The 24782-nt window shown below is 39.1% G+C and overlaps 1 protein-coding gene across 5 annotated transcripts in view; it reads right to left on the bottom strand.

Moving 5' to 3' along the window:
• The window catches only part of NRP1 (neuropilin 1), a 115805-nt gene that overhangs the window by 48063 nt on the left and 42960 nt on the right, over nucleotides 1–24782 (bottom strand). For all 5 annotated transcript variants that reach the window (XM_065050514.1, XM_065050515.1, XM_065050512.1 and 2 more), the window contains exons 4-7: nucleotides 20190–20371; nucleotides 15331–15558; nucleotides 7003–7158; nucleotides 4138–4304 (exon numbers count right to left, since the gene is read on the bottom strand). In XM_065050514.1, coding sequence (XP_064906586.1) covers nucleotides 4138–4304; nucleotides 7003–7158; nucleotides 15331–15558; nucleotides 20190–20371 — 733 coding nt within the window. The remainder of the gene's footprint in view (nucleotides 1–4137; nucleotides 4305–7002; nucleotides 7159–15330; nucleotides 15559–20189; nucleotides 20372–24782) is intronic.

The raw sequence follows: 24782 nt of genomic DNA, 5'->3' as shown, positions 1-24782 counted from the left end.
TCCCAATTGCACAATAACAGGAGTTCTTGAAATTTTAAATACCACAGACAGGAACAGTTTCACTAAAACCAGATGTGAAAACCTCACACTGGCCTTCTTACTGGTTCTAAGTACTGAAACTGGCTGGTAATTGATACCTATTAACATGTTTGTTGTTCAGATTACAGAAATGGAAACACTATACTATTTTTCCTGTGAAAGGATACGTTAATGAGGGACAATGACATGTTGCAATAGCAGTTCCATGCTCTTGATTAAATTAAAGGGCTGTTTTTATTTTTTATTTTAAATTATGCTATTCACACTGAATGGCAGTTGAGTGTGTGAAATGTAAGTTTAATAAACAAGCAGACCAACCTTAAGGTTGAGGAGATAATAACATCCCATATGACAATAAACGAACTTCATGCTTATTTTTGACAACCATTGCCTTATGCGCATCTTTATTCCATTCATACTAGAAAATCCACATACTTTATTAATGTGTTTCTAAAGAAGAAATTCAATCTGGAGTGACTCTGTTTCTGATTATGGAGTCACTCCAAATCTCAAGTTAGTCAAACAATTTTAAAAAACATTTTTGAAGGTAAAAATTAGATGGAGAAAGTACTGTGTAGACTTATGGTGTAACTGTGCTTTGGATATTTTGAATCTAAGCTTTGACATTTATTTCGAAACAGGCAAGGAAAGGAACGGCTGGACAGCTTTCACTTGGCAGCGCCTGGTGAGCAGGCAGCATTCAGATGAACTCAGGAGTTAGTAGCTTGTCAGCCACAAAGGAGCAATCTATTTTTTCTACCAAAGAATGGAGTTCCATGTCCACAGATAGAACCCATGCAAATCCATTACTAACAACAAGCCAACTGCATTTTCCTAATTCTTTTCAGCCAACTAGTCCAAAAGACGTCAACACCTCAAAGGAGACAACCATATCGCATGCCCTCTAGATGTCCTCTACAGATACCAATCTCCATTTGCTGATACTTAACTGAGGTTTTCTGTTTCTTTTGTCTTAGCAAAAACATTAACCTTGAAGGGAGAGGTATAAGGAAGGGAAAGGAGAACTATAATATTTCCCCTGCACAAAAAAAATGATACACTAAGGAATTTAGTGTTTGGAGCTGAATTTTCAAGCTGCTTCACCCAGGTATGATTGTACATATCTCATATATATAGCCTACTTGCACATGCATATTAGCAGTTTGAAGTAGACACCCCTACTTAACCAGCTGCAATGCGTGTGCAGGTATGGAAACTTGCAATTGTGAAAAGATTAATGAATACTGATATACACAAAGTCTTTGTCTCTCAGACAAAGGCACATAGGCATAAATTTTCACTTTAAAAGTTCCAAGTTCAGCATTGCTGTATACTTCAGCCTGTTTTTTGCTGTTGAATATTTTCTAGAGTTTTTCAACTATGCAACAAAAACCTATTTACGCTGTACTGCACAATAGCAAATACTTCAAATAAATGACTAGTTTACAGTAGCATACAGAACAAAACAGAACAAAGTGACCTCAGTCCTTCATATACAAGTGTCTTCCTTCTTTTATGAAATAGTATTATTTTTTTCCAATGGATAATTTCAGAGTATTTTATTAGTTGCATGTCCTTGGTTGTCTGTAAGCTCTTATGGAGGTGAACATCTGTTCCTGGGGATATTTGTACAGAGGAAACATGGGATTTCAATATTTTATCCAGATACAAACTCACAACATGTGCTTACTGCCAATGGCATCGAGCCTTTGTAGGAGATGATGGTTCACATGTGCAAGGACCTTGCTATTGTGGTGCTTGATGATCTGAAGCACTTAGCAGCCATCTCAAGATTGTCAATTAAGTTTAACAGGAAAGCATTTAGAACACACTTGGAGGCTTGAATTAAGAATGCCAGAATTGAATTAAACCATAATAAATGAGAATTAATGTCCACCTGACACAAATGGAACCAAAAATGAGTTAAACTGTTATACTTTGTAAAAAGCCGGGCGATGGCATGCTCCATCTCCAAACTAGCTCAGTTGCTTATACATAGGCTGAGCAGTAGAAATGATTAACAGTTCAATGCAATGAATCTTCAAGCAAGACTTTGTAGGCTCAGTCTTGCAAACAAGACCCAGCTCTGCAGCGAAGGCTGCTACAGCCCAGTTTGCTCTGTCATGGAGCCTGTCCTGGGGGTGCTGGTCCTACCACATGGGCCCTGGGCAGTGGAGGAGATGCCCTAGGGCTTGGCTGCTCAGGGCAACGGTTTGTGCTGCCTTTTCCAAACCAGGGGCTGGGTGAAGCAGGTGAGAGCTGTGGCGTGAGAAGTACAGCATAAAAATAACCACCAGCTTCTTGGCTGATGTGGCAGGCGAAAGCAGTGTAAAGCTGCTAAAAATTATGCTCAGTGGTTGTTTCGGCCCCTGAGCACCCTGGATTATGCAGAAAACAAAGGAGGCAGAGAAATTCATAGGCAGGAGGCCTGAGGTACCCTGAGCTGTTTTAAACATAAACCCCAGAGTAGCTTGGATTCTGTTACGTGTTTGTTATTAAAAAGTTAATGGTTAAAAAAGTCCTTTGAAACATTTTCTCAGAAAGATCCAGTTCTAAGTGAAAGGATTAAGCTATGCATATATGTACGTAGTCATCATAACTTAATAAACTTAATGAGCACACAGAACACATGAATGAGATTTGACTAGCTATCTTGTTTTGATTATCGAGTCATAAATGTGTAAGTGACAGCAGAAAAGAAGGAAATAGAGAAAAAGTGGCGGCCCTCTGACCAGACGAAACACATGGAATTTTATTCTGATGCATTCCACCCTTCTTCCATGTGCATTCCATGGATTGCAAGTGGCAATGATTAATAACAAGCCTTGCACTTAGATAAGGCTGGGGAGATTTTAACATTTATTCCTAAGCAGGGAAAAAGGATAAACAGATTTTTTTTACTACTCTGAAGTCTGATTAGGTCCCTCATACACGACTACCAAGTTGCCAAGAGCTCAGGATGTGTAGGGGCCCCTAAGCAGGACACCTGAGAGTCCCATTGTGTGCTGAGGATCCAAAATGAAAGATTTCCCTCTCTTTCTTCCCTTTACTAACTACTACTCAACATGTTTTTAAGCTTTCTTGCAGACAGCAAACCTCACAGGAAACACCAATGTGAACATTCGTATGGACGGCTAATAAGGCATTGTTTTTATATGTCAGTTAGTAATTTCCTATAGAAAACAACAGAAGCAGAAGGAATGTTTCAACTATATGAACAAGCTTTCAATATTAGTAATATTGATCTAATATACTCAAGGTTTTCTCTGAGTTTCTGCCAAGAGGAACAGAATCAAGGTTACAAATAAGAAGTGTAAGTTAACCTGAAATTGAGAGAAGTCAGCGTTTTATTCACCTAATATTATTAATACTTGTCTGCTAGGATAGATTATTTGTATACAGTAATTCATACAAATAATTTTAATCTGTTCAGGAGCCATGTGCCCTTAAGATACGGACCAGATAACAAACAGCAAACACGCCCAAGTAGACTGGCTGAACTCAAGGAGTCTCTTTGTGGCGACAAAAGTTTGCACAATTTCTCCTGTATTAACAGAGCAAAGTCAAGGCAGCCAATCTTGCTAATGAATGTTGGGTTTAAGGACATGGAAGAATAGCCACTAGACAGAGATCACTGAACTAATTTCATGTGTAATATATTCTAGAAGGGACATAGGTCTTCGGAGGTGAAATCTGAGTGCATGAAAACACCATGCTGTACTAATGCTTAACTGTAATCAGCTAGAGACATAGCACATGCTCAGTTTACTGGGACATTCCACTTTAAGTGCATGTTAAACTAATATTGACTTTTCCACTAAACCAAAATCTCTGTTATTTGTGCCCCGAAGACTGAAAAAACAATAGACGTGGGAAGCAGAAGAATTAATCTTCCTGACCTTTTCTCTTTTTTATACCATTGGGAGTCGGCCTTTTTTTGTGTGTGTCTAATAGTAAATGTGAGCTATTTACTTGCAATGACTCTTAGATTATGTAGAAGTACTTTACTGTGTTATTTTTTTTTTCTTTTGCATTCTTCACATTCAATAATCTCCACATAGTATTATTAATAATATCTTTAAAATGTTATCTTCTTACCTGTATCCATTCTCTGATAGAATCTTCCCCTGGGGTCCATCCGTTCTCAGGGTAATTTAGTCGGGACCTTTCTGCAGACCAGATAGCACTGTACTGGGAGGAGACAGTGATTTGATCAGAGTGAATTTCTCCCGACTCCATACCTAGTGGTTCCATGCACTGGAAATCTGAAGAAAAATAAATTACCATCATTATTATGGTCAGCTTTTTGATTTAGACTGAATAATGAGAACGTTTTCCTGCTTTGAATATGAATATCTAAAGAATTTATTTATATGTGACTTTGAATTCTTTAGCAACTTTAAGTGAGGCAGTATTGGGCTTATGGTGTCATTCTTAATACTGTCATTTGAGTTGCCATGGCAATTCTTCCAATAATAATGCTATACAAATATTTTTAGCCCAGAATTGTAGCCATTTCAATATACGACAATAGAATTCTCTTTTCTAGGGTAGCACAGGCACTTCTGTGGATTCATAATATAAACCAACGTATGTTCAACTCATAATTATGCACAAAGCCAGGAAACACAAATCACTTGACTGTATAAAATAATTTTATTTTAAAGCTATTCACTCCATTACAAAAAGTTTAAAATGTTTTAAAAATATTATATAAAATTCTAGCCATTTTGTTTCGATTCTGGACACTAGAAAGAAACAGATCAACAAAATCTGAATCCAAGCCAGAAGAGTATTGACCTAAGGGAATTACCACTTCTTCTATAATGTGCTGTATTTCAAATGAGCTGATCATCTCCATTCAATCTGAAAGGCTGATGGGGCATGGACACTAAATTCTTCCCTCACTGTTAAAAAATAAAAGCTCCATGCGCCATTGAAGCAAGACAGGCTGGTGGCTTTAGACAGACCCTCACAGCCAGCTGCTAGTGCACCCTTCTGCCACAGCTTTACCAACCCCACTGCAAGGGCAGGAGAAAATAACAGGTACCCATGCCTCTGTTCAGGGTCTTCATAGTATATTAGTATCATTATTTCCTTTATTAGCACTTTAAGGTAAATATGAGAGCATGAAGTGGAGTCCCTGACATCTGGGTACATGCTCCTTTTTAGCACACCTTCTCTGGAGCTGACATATGTCTAACAGAGGGTTAGGTGCTGAGCTGAAGGTTTCAAAATCCATGAGTTGGAAAAATGAGCAAAGTTCTGATTTTTCAATGAAAGTTAAAATATTCTGAAAAAAAAAAGTTAAAAAAATTTATCTGGGATCCAAAAACCTATATTCAGAAATGCTATCAGGGTACCTTATAGGAGTTGTAGTTCTGGTGCCCCATAACTGAATGATCAAACTTGTTGCCAAACTGCATTTTCTGTGGCATACCACCCTTTCCCCCCATTTCTGTGCTGCTTCGACATATTAGGGGCCTTGGTTGAAGTACTGAAACTGAAATAGTTTAGGGTAAGACTCAAAGTAAATTACCTTCTGCTTGCAATCAGAAGGAAAGCCATATGCCACTACAAAGTACGGTAGGTGGGAGTCATATTAAAATATCTAAAAGGTAGGTGTCTAGTTTGATCTAATCATGTGGGCTTTCCTTGTAGTCCATTGAGAGGGACAAGTACCTCCTGGGAACATCTCCTGTGTCTGAAATAAGTAGGGAGAGTTGTCCTCTGGAGGTGACACTCTTTGTAGTGACAACACAAAGAGCAAGGGTGGCTGAAATTCAGTGAGAGGAATCACGCCTCTGTCCAAGCCTCCACCACAGAAATTGTTTCCTCTTATCCAAAAGGGATTTCACAGACATTGACTTCTGTTTTGTTGTCCTATGTTTAAGAGCTGAAGACACCTCAGCATAGCAGATACTATTAATTCTGGCTCTAGTGTGATGATGCCTCTACAGCCCAGGGAGGATGACTGTGGAAGGGGTGGACAGGAGGATCCAAGTTGCCTGTGCTAGCTAAGGAAAGGGTAGGAGCAGCACCTACATAAGGAGAAGACAAACTATCTGGAGGTACAGTCTGAGAGACACAGAGAAGGATGCTTTCCATCCACAGAGCCTGGGGTATGCCCTGTTCCCTCCTCCTCGCTATGCACATGCAAAAAAGCTATTAAAGAGGTAAGGGCAGAGGAGAAGTGTGGAGTAACAGGGGTAATTTTGGTTTACTCATTTTTCTTTTTTTCCTTCTTTGACAAAACAAGTGCATCAAATCTGGGTGAATCTCGTCAAAACTCGCAGAAAGTCGCAGAAAGGAGAGACTTTGATTTGAAAGGTGTGTTTTATGACTGAGAAAAGCAAGGAAATCTGCAAGGACATGATATAACACAGCTCGTCATTTTCTTGCATCTCCCTCACTTCATTTCATTCTCTGTCCAAAGGGTAAGCATGAAAATGAGGCAACTGGGAAAAAAATACAAGACAGAGAACAAAGCTTAGATAGCTTATGGAATGCTTTAACAAGAGGATATATATTAAATGGGTTCTTTTATTCAAGAAATCAATCACCAAAGCTTATTCCGTCTAATAAAAGAGGGCTTTGGATAGTGCATTCATCGTTCATGTTTCATTGTTTTAATGCGAGTGTTCAACTGCTTTGCATTCCTGCATTTCCTTGGTCAGCACAGTTTTTTACAATAATTACCCCAACTTACTGGCAATACTGTGGAATAAAACTGTAAGGAGGATTCAGCTTCTTGCATTGCTTTTCAAAGGGCAGCTGTTCCTTTTCAACAAAAAAAAGAAAAAGAAAGAAAAAAAAAGAAAAAAAAAACAACAACAGAACCAACCCTTCCCCACCATCTTATTTATTTAGGATTTCTTTAAAGTTTCATGCAACACCTGGTGTGCAAGAAGACACAACAAAGAATAATTTCCAAGAAGCTCTGCGGGATAGATAAATACTGACCTTCCGATACACTGCTCTGCGACACGCTGTAGTTTGCTGAGAATCCCTCTTTTGCTATTGCACTGTCGGTGTAAAATACCATTGAAAGAATACCCGTTGAAGACCGGACACGTCCTGGGTTGTTCTGCCCACAATAACGCCCTATGTGCGGACCAACTGCAAAGAGACAGGATTAATAGTAAACTACCAATTCTGCTACAACAATAGATGCCACCACAATGGCTTCCTAAAGAGATTCCCTCAGCAGGAAATGGTGAACCTCTACATCAGTTCAAAATCACTATCTCATCAATAACTTATCAGTGGTCAATAAATTGCTTCTCCTATCCTAGTAATCTTACTTCTAAAATGTTCCAGGTAGCACTCCATAAACCTCTGAAAATGTAAGGAACCAGGATTTCACAAAGCATCCTTTAAAGTGTGCAGAGAGGGCAATGATGCACAAAATTACATGTGCAAACTGGCAAAAGTATTTTCCAAAGTGTGACTGAAGCACCTATTTATGTCAAGGACATCTGAACAGCCTGATTTGCCCACCCAGCCTACAAGATGCTCTAGGAATAGTAGTTCAAACATCACCTTTCAGGATTTATGTTCAATATTGCAGATAATCTCTCAATTTTTAGCAAATTTAGAAAAATATTTTTGCATTCATATTGAGTCTATGACCAATGACTCTACATCTCCTCCTGTTCTAGGCTTTCAGCACACCCTCATGGATCTTTTGCCCATATGCTCAATATTAAGGAATACTGTAAAAGAATTCAAGAAGAAAATCTTAATCCTTTCAACGGAGCAAGGATTTCTTAAATATATGTCTGTGTCACAGAACACACACACATATGCACATACATGATCTCTCTCAGTACTAATAATGTATAAACCAGTTCCTGATATTTTTTCTGGATTCCTGTGCAGTGAGATAATATTTTTCCTTAATTAAGCTACTCAATTCACAACCAACATATATGGCCTTCTAGCACTTGAGCATTCCCTACAGATACGTCCCTAAGCTGCTGAATAGTGGTACATCTGTGCTTACAAACAATGAGAAAAGACAATGATAAAACCCATCCATGGAATCAATAATGAAAATAATCATAAGACGTCATTCTAATGCTTACATCACTGGCTTTCCAGACTTAAATTAGGAAGTTCAATTCACTCTCAGTTTAAAATATAAGATGTTTATATATCCTAATTATTCACAGTTCAAAGAAAATCCTCAGCTAACATAATTTTGTAGTCATTCATTGGCATTTTCCAACAAGTAGAACCGTTCCAGCTTCGAATAACTTTCTTATGTAAGCCACAGATTTCTGTAAGGCCCTAGAGTTGCCAGAAAGGGGGAGATCAGATGTTATAGCTCTTGCTGCCAGTGTGTGCTGTTCTATCCATATTCTGGGCATAGTCAATCTTCAGTTGCCTTGGCAATCCCATGGCATTTAAAATACCTGCCAGTTCAGCCCTTTTCCACCAGGGTTGTTCAATGCAGTATTGATAGAATGGAACGCCCTATAGAGGGTATGAGTTGAATTCTTCCTCATCCTAGAAATCATTAAAGTTTTGCAGTTTTATTATTTGGAATGAGAAAGTTTTTTTAGACTGTTATTATTAGTGGCTTTTAAAAACAAAATAATGACCCCACTCCAAGAGCTGCAGGTGGGTTTTGTTGTTGTTGTTGTTTGGTTTTGGTTTTGTATTTTGCACTTTCTATGTGTAAACAGCTCTGATCCTGCTCTTTCCCATGATGGCCTTTCAACGTTATAGTTGTTGATGTTGCTCTAAACTGCAAGAAAATAAGGAGGACAAGGACACCATGTTATGGCACTCTGAGCCTCCCTCCTCCCATTTCCTGTAGGGAAGCCTCTTTGAAATGACAAACAGAAGAGAACTTTGTTTAAAGCAGACAAGCTTTAAGATTCCTCATGACTCACTGGTTTATAATTTTTAAGACATGTTTAGTGACTCTACATTTCAGTCTTCTACTGATTGGCCCTGCTGTCACAGAACTATTCCCTTTGCTAGGTCTGTAGAAGCAAGAGCCAAAAATGTGCAGACTATGACATAAAAAGGTATTGAATTTTTTTACACAACATGAAAACCTTAGCCTACTGAGCTAATACAGTATTGATCTGAGAAGAACAGGATGAAATAGACATTCTTATTCTTCTTACATAAATAGCTAATAGAAAGTTCTCTTTTTTTCCATTCAAGTTGTGAAAACTTTTGAATGACAATAAATTATCAAATGTTTCAGGTGTCACCACATCAAATAAATGCTGTGTGGGTGACATCATCTGAACACCACAGAATCATAGAGTCATGGAATCCTAGAATCATAGAATGGTTTGTGTTGGAAGGGACCTTCAAAGGTCATCTAGTCCAAACCTCTGCAACAAGCAGGGACATCTTCAACTAGATGAGGTTGTTCAAAGCCCCGTCCAGCCTGGCCTTGAATGTCTCCAGGGGTGGGACATCCACCACCTCTCTGGGCAACCTGGGCCAGTGTTTCACCACCCTCATTGTAAAAAATTTCTTCCTCATGTCTGGCCTGAATGTCCCCTCTTTTAGTTTAAAACCATTACCCCTTATCCTATTGCAACAAGCCCTGCTAAAAAGTCTGTTCCCATCTTTCTTACAGGCCCCTTTTAAGTAGTGAAAGGCTGCGGTAAGGTTTCCCCAGAGACTTCTCCTTTCCAGGCTGAACAACCCCAACTCGCTCAGCTTGTCCTCATAGGAGAGATGTTTTCATCCCCCTGATCACTTCTGTGGTCCTCCTCTGGACCCTGTCCAGTAGGTCCACGTCTTTCCTGTACTGAGGGCTCCATTCAGGGAATGATACTGCTGACTACTTAGGCAGACTATGTCACTGCCTTTTTTTATCATCTTCCTGACCCTTCCTTATGAACTGAAATGGGCTTTCAAAATACACCGTACACAGTTCCAAACGGGAATTTTAGGGTGGTAGGTGATGAGAAGTCTTTAGGCTCAGAAAGCTCATTGCAGCCTCTACCTGTAGACCACCATATTGCTTTGTCAGCATCCCCCGGGAAGGCTTACTCTGAATAGGAGTTGTTTGGAAATGTCCTTACTAAAGGATGCTTCTATACTACCTGCAGAACGAACAGAAACATTTCAGTGAGCCAGCTACTTCATTTGCCTGCCCATGCTCTAGGTATATCTGGGACATTGGCTCCTCTTTCCACTGGCATAGTGTGATATAGTGGAAAACTGAGTAACTTTCAGGTTAAAAGATGTAGGAGTAACTAAGAAACCTGTTTTGCCAGTGTTTTCCCAAATGCAGCATCTAATTCTAGAACTTGGATAAATCCTTGGTTATTCTTAATACATATGTTTGAAGGTTTACAGATCTGCGTGTGGAACACATAGAATATGGCTGGTGGTTTAAGACTAAACAGAAACCTTATCTTGCTAATTCTTCTTTTCTACAGTTTACCCTTCTGGACAGAGTATCCATATCAGGAAATTTTGAGAATTATTGAAATACAGATTTGTCCATCCAGCTGAATTCTTAGCTTTTGGAATTCAGTTAAAAAACCCCCAAACAACAATAACAAGAAGCAAATAAAAAAACCCAAACCAAAACAAAACCCCCACAACAACAAAGAAGCAAAACACAAACAAGGAGAAATGGTATATTAGACTTCTAAAATGTTAAAAGAAAAGTTACGTTAACTAGTAATTCTACTGAATTTTAAAGTTGGTCTTTATGCTGGTGTGCTATGGACGGTAATTTCACAGCAGTACAATCGCTATTGACAAAACATTTGCACATTATTTAGGATGCTAAAGAGAAAAGAACTGAAAAATTAATCCCATCCTCACAGTCCAGTAGTCACCTACACTGAGCTTGTGTATATTCTTAGATTGTAATAGCTCCTCAGAAGAGTGTAGAAAGTATCTGCAACAGAGGAGAAACATACCTAGATTAATAGCAACCTTCATTTGCACTGATGTTAATGTCTGAAGTGAAGCATTCTGTTCTGCTCTGTAATTCAGTGGAAGCTCTTGTGATATTGACAGAAGCAGCAATGCTTAGCCTGTGGTTTTCAAACCATATGTAAATTTCTTTAAATTACTTTTGAGCCCCTAGCAGACAGTCTATAGAGCTTCAAAGAGAGCTGCATGATGAATATGAGCAATTCATCACTTAAGCTAGTCCTGGTTTTGAGAGGGCTATTTTTCTTCAAAGTCATCAATGGACTGTTCTCAGCCAAGGCTGGCTGAGGTATATTTGTGCCTTGGGCAAAGACATTTTTGGGTGTCTAGTTTTTTCATGCAAAATCACATATTTCTGTTCCATTATCTACTCACTCTCCTGCTCTAACTCCACCTGTTATCTCCTTCAAACCACGGTCCCTTTTCTGCACAATATTTGCAACATGCATTTGTAGTTTCCAAATATTCTCCAACAGGGTTTGTTTCACTTATTGTTTTGTTTTAAAGAGACCAAAGGATGCCCTTGGCATGCAGTTATGCAAAAACAAAATGTCAACTTTGAGGCATTCCTGAATGCCTACCATTCTTCTCCTGAAGCAGCAAAACACTCACGCTAGTGTTTAACATCAGACCTGTAAGTGTCCTCGGTAAATTCCTTTTGAAGTCAATCTAACTGCTCACATGTTTCAAAGATAAGCACATGTTTTGCAGAATCAAGATGCAGGTACTCAGCACTTGCCAGATTCAATCCACCAAAATGACAGCCAGGCAGGCTGAGGACTCCATGATTGTGACAGACCATTTCAGGATTAACATCTTGGTGAATGACTGTCATAGTTGCTCACAAATTGTCTAACAGAAAATTGTTTTCCATCAGAAAAACGGTAATTACATAGAAGCAAATTGTCAATGGAATCATGCTGATTTTGACATATTCTTTTAAACATCATGGGGAAAATTTGTTTAAGAGAAAGTTTGTCTCTTTTTTGGCTTTTTGGGGGGACGAATGAAAAAAATCAGAACTGTAGGAAACAGTGAATTCATTTCCTGCTGATCTCTAGTGACTGTAGCTGATCAAATTCTACAGTGCATTTTCCACTTATGTTGGGTTTCATCTGCTCTAACTTAGGTATCTAAAGTTTATGTCTGAGTTACTGATCTGTAGCTTCCAGAGCAGTCAATGAGATAAGTACCTCCAGAGGTGCATTAACTGCCCTAGACATCCGTGACAGAGCAAAGCAGGGTGCTGTTCTCTGGTGGGAACGGGGGGACTGACAGTATCAGGCTCAAACATCGACACCTGGTTTCCAGAGCTGGGTGACAGCCACATGTTCAGGGGGCTGTCCATATAATTCTGCCCTGACTGTTGTCACAATTATTTTCCATCAAACTGTTCTGTGTCCTATTAAAATACTGCCATCACTCTGGCAAACCACAGCTGTATTGCTGTGGAACAGAGGTTTGAACTGAAGGATACACATTTTTTTCCAAACATTCAAAAAATCTTTCTAATTTATGTTTATATCAGTGTAGTGTGATGGGGACTTTAATAACAATGCAGCACAACAAAGCAAAATAGCTTCCTTTTTTCTATGGCTATGTCCAGGGACCACCCTCTGGCCCTGCAGCCAGTGGACGGGGACAGTTCCTGGGACCAGCAGAACAGTGTGACACAGGTCGCTCCCACCGGGCTCTTCCCTCTGAAGCAGAATGGCTGTGTCCAGTGTTCCTGTTGGGAATGATCCCTGTTTTTTGTTGTCCTCCAAGTGGTGTCCAGGAATTTCTTGGGAAAATGCAAGCTAACATGAGCTAAAATTGAGCAAGGGAGTGTGCCAGCATTTAAGTAATGCACACAACCACGCCTCAGCCCCCTTCAAGTTAACAATGTAGAGGAGGCTTCTGAATATTTTTTCACAGACTAAAGGGAAATGGACAAAAAGCTGAAAGACTCACCCCAGGTGAGCCTCCACCAAAGGCAACCATACGGTCTAAAATTATTCTGAAATTTGCTACTTCCATGTGCATACGAATTAGATTTATTTTACCTTCCTTCCTCCTTTTATTTATTTTTTTTTCCCCAAGATTATCTGGTTACTCTCTTTTTGATATCTACAAACTTTTAATTTATGTCTTCAGTTTTTGGCCAGGTCACACCTGTGGTTTCCTGTGTAAGCTTTAGTCTTCAGCTGAAATAATTCCTCTTTCTCCAGGGATTCATCCTGATTCATTTATAGAGAAGCAATCATGTTCTCTCTGCCTTTGTTGTGTTCAGTTAAACAAGAGAGACTGACAAGACTGGCTAAGGATTGTCAGATAGTGAAATGGTGCAGCAAACATTTCCCTATAACCACCACAACTTCCAACAGTTTGTATCTAAGGAAAAAGTTATTTCTAGCCTACAAATTCAGTTGAATATTTACAAACATGTAAACACCCTTATTGGATGTCAGGATCATTTTGGGTTTAGGCAGTTTGTGAAGCAATTGGAAGGCTGATAACGCCTGTTGTTAATTGCTCTTCAGTATGGCTCAGTCACTTGCTTGACCCAGGAAATTACTGCTTTGAAACCCTCTAGCATGAACAATAATGCATTTCATTTTAGTAATATTGCACATAAATTGATTGATTGGATCATCTTTTCACACGCCAGTTTAAACGCAAGTTCTACAGGAATTCAGCTTGGAAAGATTTGGCCTATATATACAAATAAACCTATTATTAAATGTTCCAGACATCCTTATTGTAGTCTTACAGTACTGTTTTCCTAACTGAGGCATTAAATACTGAACAGTCTTTCAGCTACTGTTATGGATCTTTCTTCACTATTTATTGGAGTGGATCGAAAAGAGCCATGATAAACTCATGAAGCATAAAACAAAAAGGAAAAATAAATATATGTTAGAAAGAACATACCTATTTACTGCAGCATCACTAAAAGCTTTAATTAAAATTATATTGGGGATTTATCTAGGAAAACAGGCAAGTTTAAATGTGTTATTAAGATTTGTTCCTTAAGTTATATGTTTTAATTTAAATGAAATATTAATGTAAGATTAGCAGTTTGTAGAAACTGCCGCTGCTGTTCATAGAAGTAAAGAAAATATCTGTTAATAATGTGTCTATCACACCAGTGGGAAACTGAAACAGCTGTAATTAGTGCCCAACACAAACAACATAAGTCCTCAGTTGTTGAATTTTGCTACAAGTTACAGAATTGAGAAGAAAAAGGACAGCTTCAAGATGTTTATCACCTCATGCCATACATTGAAACAGTGAAAAAGACATCACAAACGATCAGTTTTACATGTTTGCACAATTCATATAGACATCTGGGCACCCTAAAGTTTAGGCATCCAGCTTGAGCTGTCCCTTTTAGGCTGGAACAACAGCTTATCGAGCTGGTGTCCTTGGAGAACTGGTACATGGCTGCCCTACCCAGAGAGGACTTGGACCATGCCGTATATGAAAAAAATAGAGAAATTATGCAGCTCTTTTGTTCACCAGTCTCAGTGTAAAACGGGCATACGAGGTTGGGCAGAAGGTGAAATAAAGGGCTCACTGGCTCTATAGGCTTAGCTAACATCTAGCCATGCACTTAGCGAATTTGCACAAGGTCAAGTGTGGTCAACAACTAAGTGGAAAATTACTCAGATGACAGAGAAGTAAGTTCCAGAAGGGTGCCCAACACACCCACCCTGACACATGTGCCCAGCTAATCAGAGATTATAAATTAACAAATTAAGATAAAACCTTCGGTTGCTTATACTGCTGGAAGAGAGAGCACTATACGGGAGGAACCCTGCAGTGCCAAATCACCAAAGCCACCTGAATTAATAACTCAATGACTGTTTACTGACCTGGGTAATCATTCAGTCAGTATGATTTAAATTGTACAGACACCATGGTTTCTCTGGCAAAGAAATTATTTGCTTTGACAGCTGATCTGTAACCAGGTTCTTCCTCAAATTGGAGGGTTAGTAGCCAAAGTCCAGTTTGTGCAAGTTGTTGGAAATTTCTGGACAATACACAAGTGTCAGCTGTGAAAGTTTGGGGAAACATTTTAAGGCTTCATGTTTAATTTATCTTAGTGTAGGAGATCCATCACACATTCCTTCTAAAAATAGAGATTTCCTCCAAGTCAACTGTTCAAAATTAAACATATTTCATAAAAAATATCCTTCACACTGTGATATGCTTTGCTGAATGAATTTACAGAGCACTTTCCCCATATCTCTTTAATTCAACTTGTTTCACATAAATCAAGTAAGGACCTCTCTATGATGACAGTTAAAAAAATGAGAATATGCCTTCTGCAGCCCACTTTGGAGTAATGGTTATGCATATCACAGTCCATTTTTCTCTTACCATCAGGGAATCCATCCCAGATTTCCAATCGGTCATAGCGACAGAATGCTCCCCCTGGCGTATTTGAATCAGGTTCTAGCTCAAAGCTTTCAAATTCCAGTATAATCTCTGACATCTTTGGTGCAAAGATAATATAAGTGCATTCAAGGCTATTGGGATACTTTTCAGGGAATCCAGGGGACTTAATCACTCCACTTGATGAAGTAAAGTTTCTGGAACATTCAGGTCCTGTGAGCGAAAGAGAAAAAAAAACACCTGGGTTAACACTATACCACTAAGCAAAGTAGTTTGCTGGAAAACAAATTAGGTTGTATTGTCTCTCCAGTGGCAAAGGTGGCTTTTCAATGAAACACCTCATTTTAATCATTGCATTAATCATTCAGCCAGCTTGTTCCTATTATTGACAGTCAGGTCTTAAAGCGCAATTCGCATATACTGTCCCATCTCCAATTTTCAATTTGTAAGGAACAATAGGAAAACTTGTACCAGCTCTAGAAAAAAATATGACAAATACAAAGTCATGTGGGACCAATGAAAGTGTAAGCTGCAGAAATCTCGACAGAGCCCTAGAGAAATAAATATAGCCCCTTCAAGCTCAAATCTTTAAATCTTACGGCTGACAGGCTTTTATTGGTAAAATAGAATTTTTTACGAAAGCAGGAGAGTGAATTCAGTAGAGGGAGTAGTGGTTTCAGATTCCTGGGGCACTGACTCAGTAACTCTGCCAGATGTGACCTATGCCTCCTTGACAAACTAAATGTGAAAGGTAATTCGTACATGTACCAAGGGTGAGTGACTCATTCTGAGTGGTGTTGACACAGGTGCACCAGTAAAATGTTGCTGTTAGTGCAGGCATGATAAACTGTGTGATTACAGGCAGTGTTGCTAGAAGTCACCTAATGTCAGTGTTGACATACCAGCTTTCCCCAATGTCCCCATCATGGCATAATGGGATGCTCCAAACACTGCTTTTCATGGTGCAGGAAAGTGGCAGTAAAGATGCAAGGGTATAAAAGGCCAGATGACTGGGCTTGTCTTTATGAATGCAGAGTACTAAAACTGCAGTCCTTCTCTTGTTGACAGATCACATCTCTCCTTTATTGAGGTCCCTCAGTACTCCTTTCTATGGATCCCACATCTGCAGGTGTGCTCAGAGTCAGCCCCAGGCACTGCCCACACATCCTCCCACAGGGTCAGCACAGGTACCTCTGACACTCCAAATTTAATGAAAAGCGATTTACAGGATTTGGGGCATTGGTGGCTAGTAGCTGACCTGGGGGGCCTGAGCAGGATGACTTGAAAGAACATCTTTGGATATGGAGCAGAGGAAGGACACAGGCAACAGAGTTTGCTTGCAGCAGGCAGGTCTGTGCTGGAGGGTGTGTGTGAGGTTTCAATTTGGATGAGGATGCCCAGCATCCCTAGAGACTGTAGTCAGGAGCCTTAGAGGATTTCCAATGCTTTACACAGATCATTGAAGGAAAACAGTCTGTCTTGTTGCATATATGAATACTCTTGTTTCACCATAGAAAATGTTTTCCTTGTGAATGTGCCAAACATATTACCCCCCACAGATTTGGCCACCTCCCAGCTAAATTCAGCATGTAAGAGAAAGATGTGAATGAATCCAGTCGGTTCAGGTATTTTTGTCCTTCAACACTGACAGCAAATGCTTGAGCTATCACATCAATATTCAGAACACTTCATGGCATATTTTGGAAGGTGTAGATATTAATGCTCATGTAACCTGACCTGTTCCAATTTGGGAAATTACATTTTGCCTATAATTAAATCACCCCCTTACACATTAGTTGGATATTTCTCTTCTCTCCCTGTCATTCCCTTGTCTCCTTGTCATGTATGGGAGGGTTATATTTTGGTTGTTGCTACTCACTCCTACCAGGAGCTGCTGTTCCAGGATAAAATAGCTTTGTTATGCCATTCATAGCATAAAGTGCTCTGTACTCCTCTTGGAATTCAATAAAAGATGCAATATAAAATGTAAGCCAGGATCATTATTACTTTATTAAATACAGCCACATCCTGGTTCTGTGAGTGCACAATCATCAGGCTCCTTAAACTCACACATGGTATCTCAATATCAGCTTGCTTTATTTTAAACATATTCAAGTCAGTTTGGTACAAGAAACAAAAACTGTTTCCAGAAGACCTGCCTCACTAAAATGCCCTCCATATATTTTGGCCGTTTATTGGCACTGTGAAGGAACGCCAGGAACTAAATCAACACTAAGGCTACGAGGAGCTCCATGAAGCAATGTTCACAGAAAGCTGGCAGAAAAGGTTCTAGCAGAGACCATACAGAGTAGACACTTCTGAGGTGGTGAAACCATGTGTGTGCATGTGTATGAAATAAAGGAAGAGAGATGAGCTGAAGGAAAGAGAGAAAGGAGGCAAAAGAAAGAGCAGAGAAAGAGATAACACTGGCTATAATTTCACTTGCTTTCTGTAGGTGTCACTGACTCAGAAAATCATTTCCCTTCCTGGCTGGCACTGTCTTCTCTTTCAGTTTACACCATGAATTCAGCTGACTAAAGTTATGAATCTTGAACTTCAACCGTGTAGATCCTCTTCTAGTGAACAGGCTTTTCATGCATCCTAGGACAGGCTGGCTGATGAAGCCAAAATGGTGAACATTTCAAATGGGCTAAATGTTGGGCAACATAGATTTCATGTTTTAGTCTGGAATTCAACTTCTTCAGTGTCTTTCTAGGTAAGGAGCTGGGTGAGAAGTAAAGGCAGGTCCTACTCTCAAAGCCCATACTTCATTTATCACAGTAATTATATGTGCTGGTCTCTCCTTACAACGTCTATGACATGGCATTTTAAGCATCAGGTTTAGAATTCAGCTTAGGACACAGGTAGCATAATGCGTTTTTTTCTTTTTAAAAACTAAGGATGATCTCACAGGAGTAATGGGAAAAATATGCTGTGTGCTGGAATGCAGCTCAGCACCACAGGATCTAGGGATCATTTTAATACTTCTCATATCTGGGAAATGATAAGCAAGGTTGTGAATATGCTAAAATGCAGATATTAGTCTGGCTTGAGCATCTGAGGTTCACCTGTATAACAGGGTAAACTAGTCAGCTTTATTTTGTACAGAAATTAAAATGTAAATCTTGAACAGCATATATGCATTAACTCAAAAGTTTAAAAAGGCTGTGTTCCCACAGCAACTATAACTTACACCCTTTGTGTACACACAACATTTCTAACACTGTACCTGGTGATAACTTTCCTGGCTTAATATACAGTTTATATGGAATGAACTAGAGTTAAAGTTGCTCTGGGAGCCATAATTTTGAGTTTCCTGACTTCTGTGTGTGTAAAATCACATTCATAATGCCATCTTAAAATGGTTAATGTATATCTCTGAAAGATGTAAATGACCACACAAGGAAATAATCACAACATTCCTGTCAGAGCTCTGAGGTGCTGCTACACTATTAGAAAATAAATAAAAGCTTTTTTCTTGAAAACACTCAGTTGCTAAAATTGATTGTTTCATGGACCATTCTTTCACTGTTCTTGTGTTTCAGTCTTGTTCTTTGTGAAAGATGGTTCTGTGTATATAAGCACTGAGAAACTTCAGGACACAGTTTCAAGAGTTTAGCCTCCTAAAGACACCAAAATAAATAAAGATATTTTTTCAGGAAAGCTTGGTGTCATTTGGATGCTGAGTTCTTTCGAAAAATGTGACCTTGAAGGTCACCAAAAGAATTTCTGGGAGCCAAGAGTGGATTTACAGACAGGGAAGATGGCGAACAAGAGGTCTGTGGCCCCAATTAGCACTGCACAGAGCAGCAATAGCATGCAACAGAAAAGAGGTTTCACTACTGTGCTTCTCCTCATTAACAGTACAGCTGCCACCAAGCGTGTGTGCTGAACGCAGCTGAAAATTTGTTCCTGGTTTAGGTGTGTAAAAGGGACTTGAACTGATTCTGAAAATGGGACACTGTCTGGGAGTGGTGTGTATTTGGAAATTGGGAGCTTTGAGCTGCTTTTGGGAATATGATCCTGAACACTGATGTTGAAGTCAACATTTTTTTCTATAACGTTAAGCTTATGTCTTTATGTGTGAGTTTTGATCCTCTATTCTCCATGCACGAAATACAAGAATTATTTGTCTCTGTCCAGCTGTAGGGAAGGTTATGCCAAAAAATTTACTTGCCTTCTAGCTATTGGCTCAGAAGGAGTTATCAAAGAGAGACTGTCTATAGGTCTGGGTAGTCCCGGGCTGTGGTTCTCTGGGCTTTCTCTGTGCCCCATACAGCTACAAGTGCTCAGCGGGACTGATCTGGCACGAGCACCCAGCAGGACATGCCTGTGACCAGTGTGAGCTTCTCCTCTGCCTCCCAAACACAACTTGTGAAAGCAACAACAACATCATCTGCTGCCCATGTGTGCTGTGGTCCTTTCCAAGCCCACAGCCATCTCTTGGGAATGCAGAGCAAAATGCTAACCAAAAAAAGTCAGGGACTCAGAAGGTTACAGTGATGTTAAGGCAGTAACATTGTAAATCATACAGTAATGATTATTAAAAAAAAAAGGGGGTGTGGGCAGGGTAGAAAACTAATGTTTTAAGAAAGTCAAAACAAACAGCTGCTGAGGACTATCACATTACACCCAGAGGAGTCAATCCTCAGATGCAGCTGACCCATTGGATTAATGATTTACACCCACTGAATACATCCCCCACTTTGGAATGACAAGGCCAATACAACTTTCTCTTTCAAGCATTTTCATGTATTCCCCCCATCCCAAAGAATTATGGTGGAATTTTTGATGAAAGCAAAAATCAAAGGTTATAAGCTATATAACAATGAATAGTTTCTCACCTCTTTTGAAAACTTCGTAACGGATAGAAAATCCTGCTCCGTGTGTCTCATAGTCGGAAACAAATTTAATAAAAAGATATGGTCCCGAAGACACTAAAGGAGGGGGAGCAATTTTTCCACAGTACTTTCCCCATAAGCGTCCTTCAGCATTATCGCCATCAATCACTTCAACATAATCATACCTGGTAGATAAATGGAAGGAAGAAACTTTTAACTTCCAGGAAAGAAGGAGACCTAATTAATTTAGAAACCATAACACAACACAGATAATCAAGAAAAATGCTAGCTTGCTTGGAAAACACATTATGCTGAGAGATGTAAGCAAAATGAAATAATTAAAATGGACTACATTATGTCTGTAGACATCATCTGGCAACATGGAACTATTAGGAAGAATGGTGTCCATTATGCTCACAGACAATGTCAGCTAAAGTAACCAATTAACAAAAAAAAAGGAAATCTCATGAGCACAATTCTGTATTATTAAATTGTGTTCCTTTGTCTGTGTAGTGTTGTTATCAATACATAATGCATAGCATTCTTTTCAAACTGTGAAGTTCTGTTATGAATTCAAAAATGTCTTTTTGGCTGGAGCTCTTTATGAACAATACTTTGATTTCCATATGCTATACTCCAAACATATGTCCACAGAATAATAAATAAATCCCTAAATGTTAGATTTTGTTCAAAAATCCACTTTGTTTCAGATCAGTGGTAGAAAATCAGTTTTGCTTGCTAGCTGGACAAATAGTTTGGAGCAAATCACAAAATCCACATCAGTCACAGCACTTGTGGCTTTTTTTTGTTTGGTTGTTTTTTTTTTTTGTTTTGTTTTTTTTTTTCAGACAAAACTTTTTTCATTATGAATCATCTTTGCTTAGTTATTTGAATGAAGAAGTGCACATTATAATACTCATACAGCCTGTGATTACTGAACAGGCTGGGCTAAATACTGCCCTGGTTACTTGGTTCATTCCTAAGGACTTTATAAGGAAAAGCATACGATAACACAATAATGTAGCAAAAGTTTGCCTGGGGACAACAGTCACACTAGGGTTCCTCAGCCCTGTCCCCAGAGGTGCCAGCCTGGTCTGAGGGGTTTGGTTCCAGGGGCTGAGGAGAGCCCAGCAGCTTCATGCCCTGAGCCAGCCCAGAGAATACTGATGAGAACAAAAGTTGCAGAGACGCAGAAGCGGAGACGGGTCTGATTTTAAGTTTTATTAGCAGATGATTTCACTCGATTGCGGATGGGAAGGAGGAGCAGACACAATTTGTAGAATCAGTTTCATCTTTTCTTAAAAGGTGGTGGCATTTGGAACCTGCGTTGTGCTCTGGGTCTTTTTTGGACTGCGACGAAAAGCTTTTCTGCTGCAGTTTTATTTAACAAGTTGCTGTTAGCCAGACAATCTCATTTACTTTTCATTATCCTACTAAGACTGACATTAAAATGTTGCCATTAATTCGTTTAGACCTCTATTCTACTGTTATGTTCACTGAAATGTTCTGATCATATTAATACACAAGGAAGAGCTAAAAATGACAGGACAATAAAGTGTGTCTGACATTTTTCGAGAGATCAAGGGGAAAAAAATGTCTTCATGATGACCAATGTCATTTTTAACAACTCTGCTCCAAACCATCCAGGGCACATTACTTATGTTTACATGAAGCCCCGTGAGACAACTGCAAAGATGATATCACTAGTTAAAGTGGACAGCTTAAGGCTACTTAAATTAAAAATGACATTACCTCATCAGTTAAAATTGTGTGCCAGCTTTGGTGTATATCAAGTAGAAAATAAAGCTGACACTGATGGAACTGTAAGCATTAACATATGTGAAATATTGTGTTAACTACATTTCCTCTTATGTATTGGATTTTTCTAGTAGCAATTGCTCAGCTAGTTATCTTCACTGTCCCATTTCAGATTGGCAGAAATACAAGGCAGAAATGCTCCTTTCTGAGATAGTTCTGCAGATACTATAAGTACCTTGCATTTTTTAAAATAAGACTTCTTTCTGTAATTTCTTTATGATATAAATGTAATGGGACTTGAAACTTAAGAAGATAGTTGTAAAAAGACCTCAGAACTGCCTTTTTAAAAAAATTTCTTTAGAAATATCCTTAAGAATACCAGTTCTAGGTCCCCGCAAAACCACTTGGAAGTACTCAGGAATGAAGGCTGCCAGTTTTTACAGTTTAGGGAAAAAATGAAAGACAAGAATTACTCACAAAATAACCTTTCTCTGAATAATTAACCGCTTGTTAAAGAGAAAGAGTAACCACATAAACTCACAGCATCTGAGTGACAGTCGTTGCTCTTCTCTCCATAATGACATTATTTCACCAGTTTCTCAGGCATCATTCATTGTTCAAGCCTCAACACTTTTCACATGAATATCACAAACCCTATTTCTGAATTATTAAATTATGTGTAAAATGTCTATTAAAAATACTAAGCAAATTTGTACTTGTTTTTTTAAAACTTCATTTATAAAGAAGAAAAAAAACCTTAAAGAGTTTGAATGAAGTATTTTTATTCTGCTACACCTTTAAAATAATCTTCTATAGTCTTATTAAGTCTTTCATATACTGAGAAAAAAATAATTAACCTGCAAGTACCAATTTTGCTATTACATGAAGTAAATTTGGCAAAAAATATTCAAACTAAATTTTATCACTCTCCTAGGTTTCCTTTTTTATAGCAATAGCCCGCCCACACCTTTCTATTGTTCCTTATAGTGACAGAATTGCAATTTATGGTGCTCTTTCTGGCTGCTCTGCAGTTGTAAATGACACAATTTGGTTACTAAAAGGTTGTCTTCTAATGGATTTTGCAAGTTAGAGGTCACACAGCCCTGCGGAAGACTGGAGAAATTTTCTTTTTTTTTCATTTTTTTTCATTTTTTTCCTTTGCTTTGAAAAATCACCAAGAGACAGAAGAGAATTTTATCTGTAAGAAAATACGTACAAAGTACCATTTGAAAAAGGAAAACTTTAGAGATCAACCCTACAACCTTCATATCCTGAGGATCATGTCTTTCGCTCGGCAGCTAACAAATGGATTTGCATTCTCCCACACTGGCAGCAACATCTGATATCTGGCCTGCTGTGAGTATCAATATTATATTTTTCTTAGGCAAATGAAATTATTCTGGATTTTACAAGTTTATACTTGGAAACCAATGTCCTGCTGTCATTTTTGCACTTTTCAAAATCCTACCAGAGACCATAGTGTATCGCAAACAACTGTTCTTGTAAATAGGAGGAAGTACAGTCACAACTTGAAAATAGAGTTGCTGCCAAGGCGGCTCAGAAAGCAGCTTGCATCTCCCTCTGGACTTGGTAGCAGTTCTTCTCCATAAGTTTGTCAGGAGAAGATGCTGTGCCAGGGATGCAGTTGGCACATTGGCATCCCTGTGAGGAGACTGAATGTGTCACCTCCTCAGTGCCCAGACAGCCTTGGCGCGCAGCCCAGAATACTGAGTTTGCAAATTTGGATTTCCCACTTGGCAATTCTTCGTTCAGTTACTGCTGCCAATGGTGTGGCAAATATTTCTTGTAATGTTATGGTCCTTTAGGGCTTATGGCAGACAGATGTAAATATAAACATGGTGTTAACCACTGCATGAAGTTTCAGGTGAAAGACTGGAGCATGACTTCATGTACAGAAATAGGAGATGCTTACTTGGAAGAGGGGCTAATCGGTGGATATGTCCATGAAGCCACTATGCCATCATTGTAAAAGCATTTCCTTTTTGCCTGTCTGGATTTTTCCAGATATCCTGGTTTTGGTTGCTTTCTGTTTGCATCCTCTGTGGTGTGCAAGGACTGTGCGTGGCTCTTGGGTGGGAGAAACGCACTGCAGAGCTCTCACATTCCCCCTGCTCCTCCCAGATGGTGCCTGAACATGCCATTACTAGACAGTCCTAATTTTATGGTCCAGTAAAACAATGCCTGGGACAGATTCCCATTGGAAAGATGAGGGACTCTAGAACTCCCCTACAAATTCTTGAAGGAATTGCAAAAAAACTTGCACTATTTTTGTAAAGTGTAAGTTATGGGTTCAAGGAAAAGGCCAAGTGATACCCATAAAATGAACACTGGGCAATGAAAAACATAAACAGCTGCAGAACACAGATTTGGGTGAATTTTCTATTTCCAGTGCCTCATAGGTGATAATAGTGCTTATTTCTGGTTTCAGTTCTGGGCATGCTGGAGACCCTTAAGTGCGCTGTAGCACCTTGTACTGCAGAAAGTAAAGCGCAAGTGCTGGCAAACGCTGCTGAAGCCAGCCACTCTGCCAAGCTACGCTCTGCTTCTACACATTTTCCTATTATTAGGGCAGCCAGATCTTACTCCTTTTGCCTAAAAAAAATTCCTTCCCAAGAAGTATGCAGAACTCCGCTGAAATCTAAATATCTGCCATTTTACCTTATGAAGCCATCAGTAAAGCATATACAACTATAATTTACATCTGAATATGCCATGTTTTTCTGCAGTCTACTATGATATGCATCTATAGGGTGGTTATGAGTATTTCAGCTATTCACCTGTTAGAGTGAAAAGATTTTCCAGCTCTCTGTTTCTTTC

Source organism: Columba livia, chromosome 2 (assembly GCF_036013475.1).
Source record: "Columba livia isolate bColLiv1 breed racing homer chromosome 2, bColLiv1.pat.W.v2, whole genome shotgun sequence".
NCBI lineage: Eukaryota > Metazoa > Chordata > Aves > Columbiformes > Columbidae > Columba > Columba livia.
This window is presented reverse-complemented; position numbering and strand designations above follow the sequence as displayed.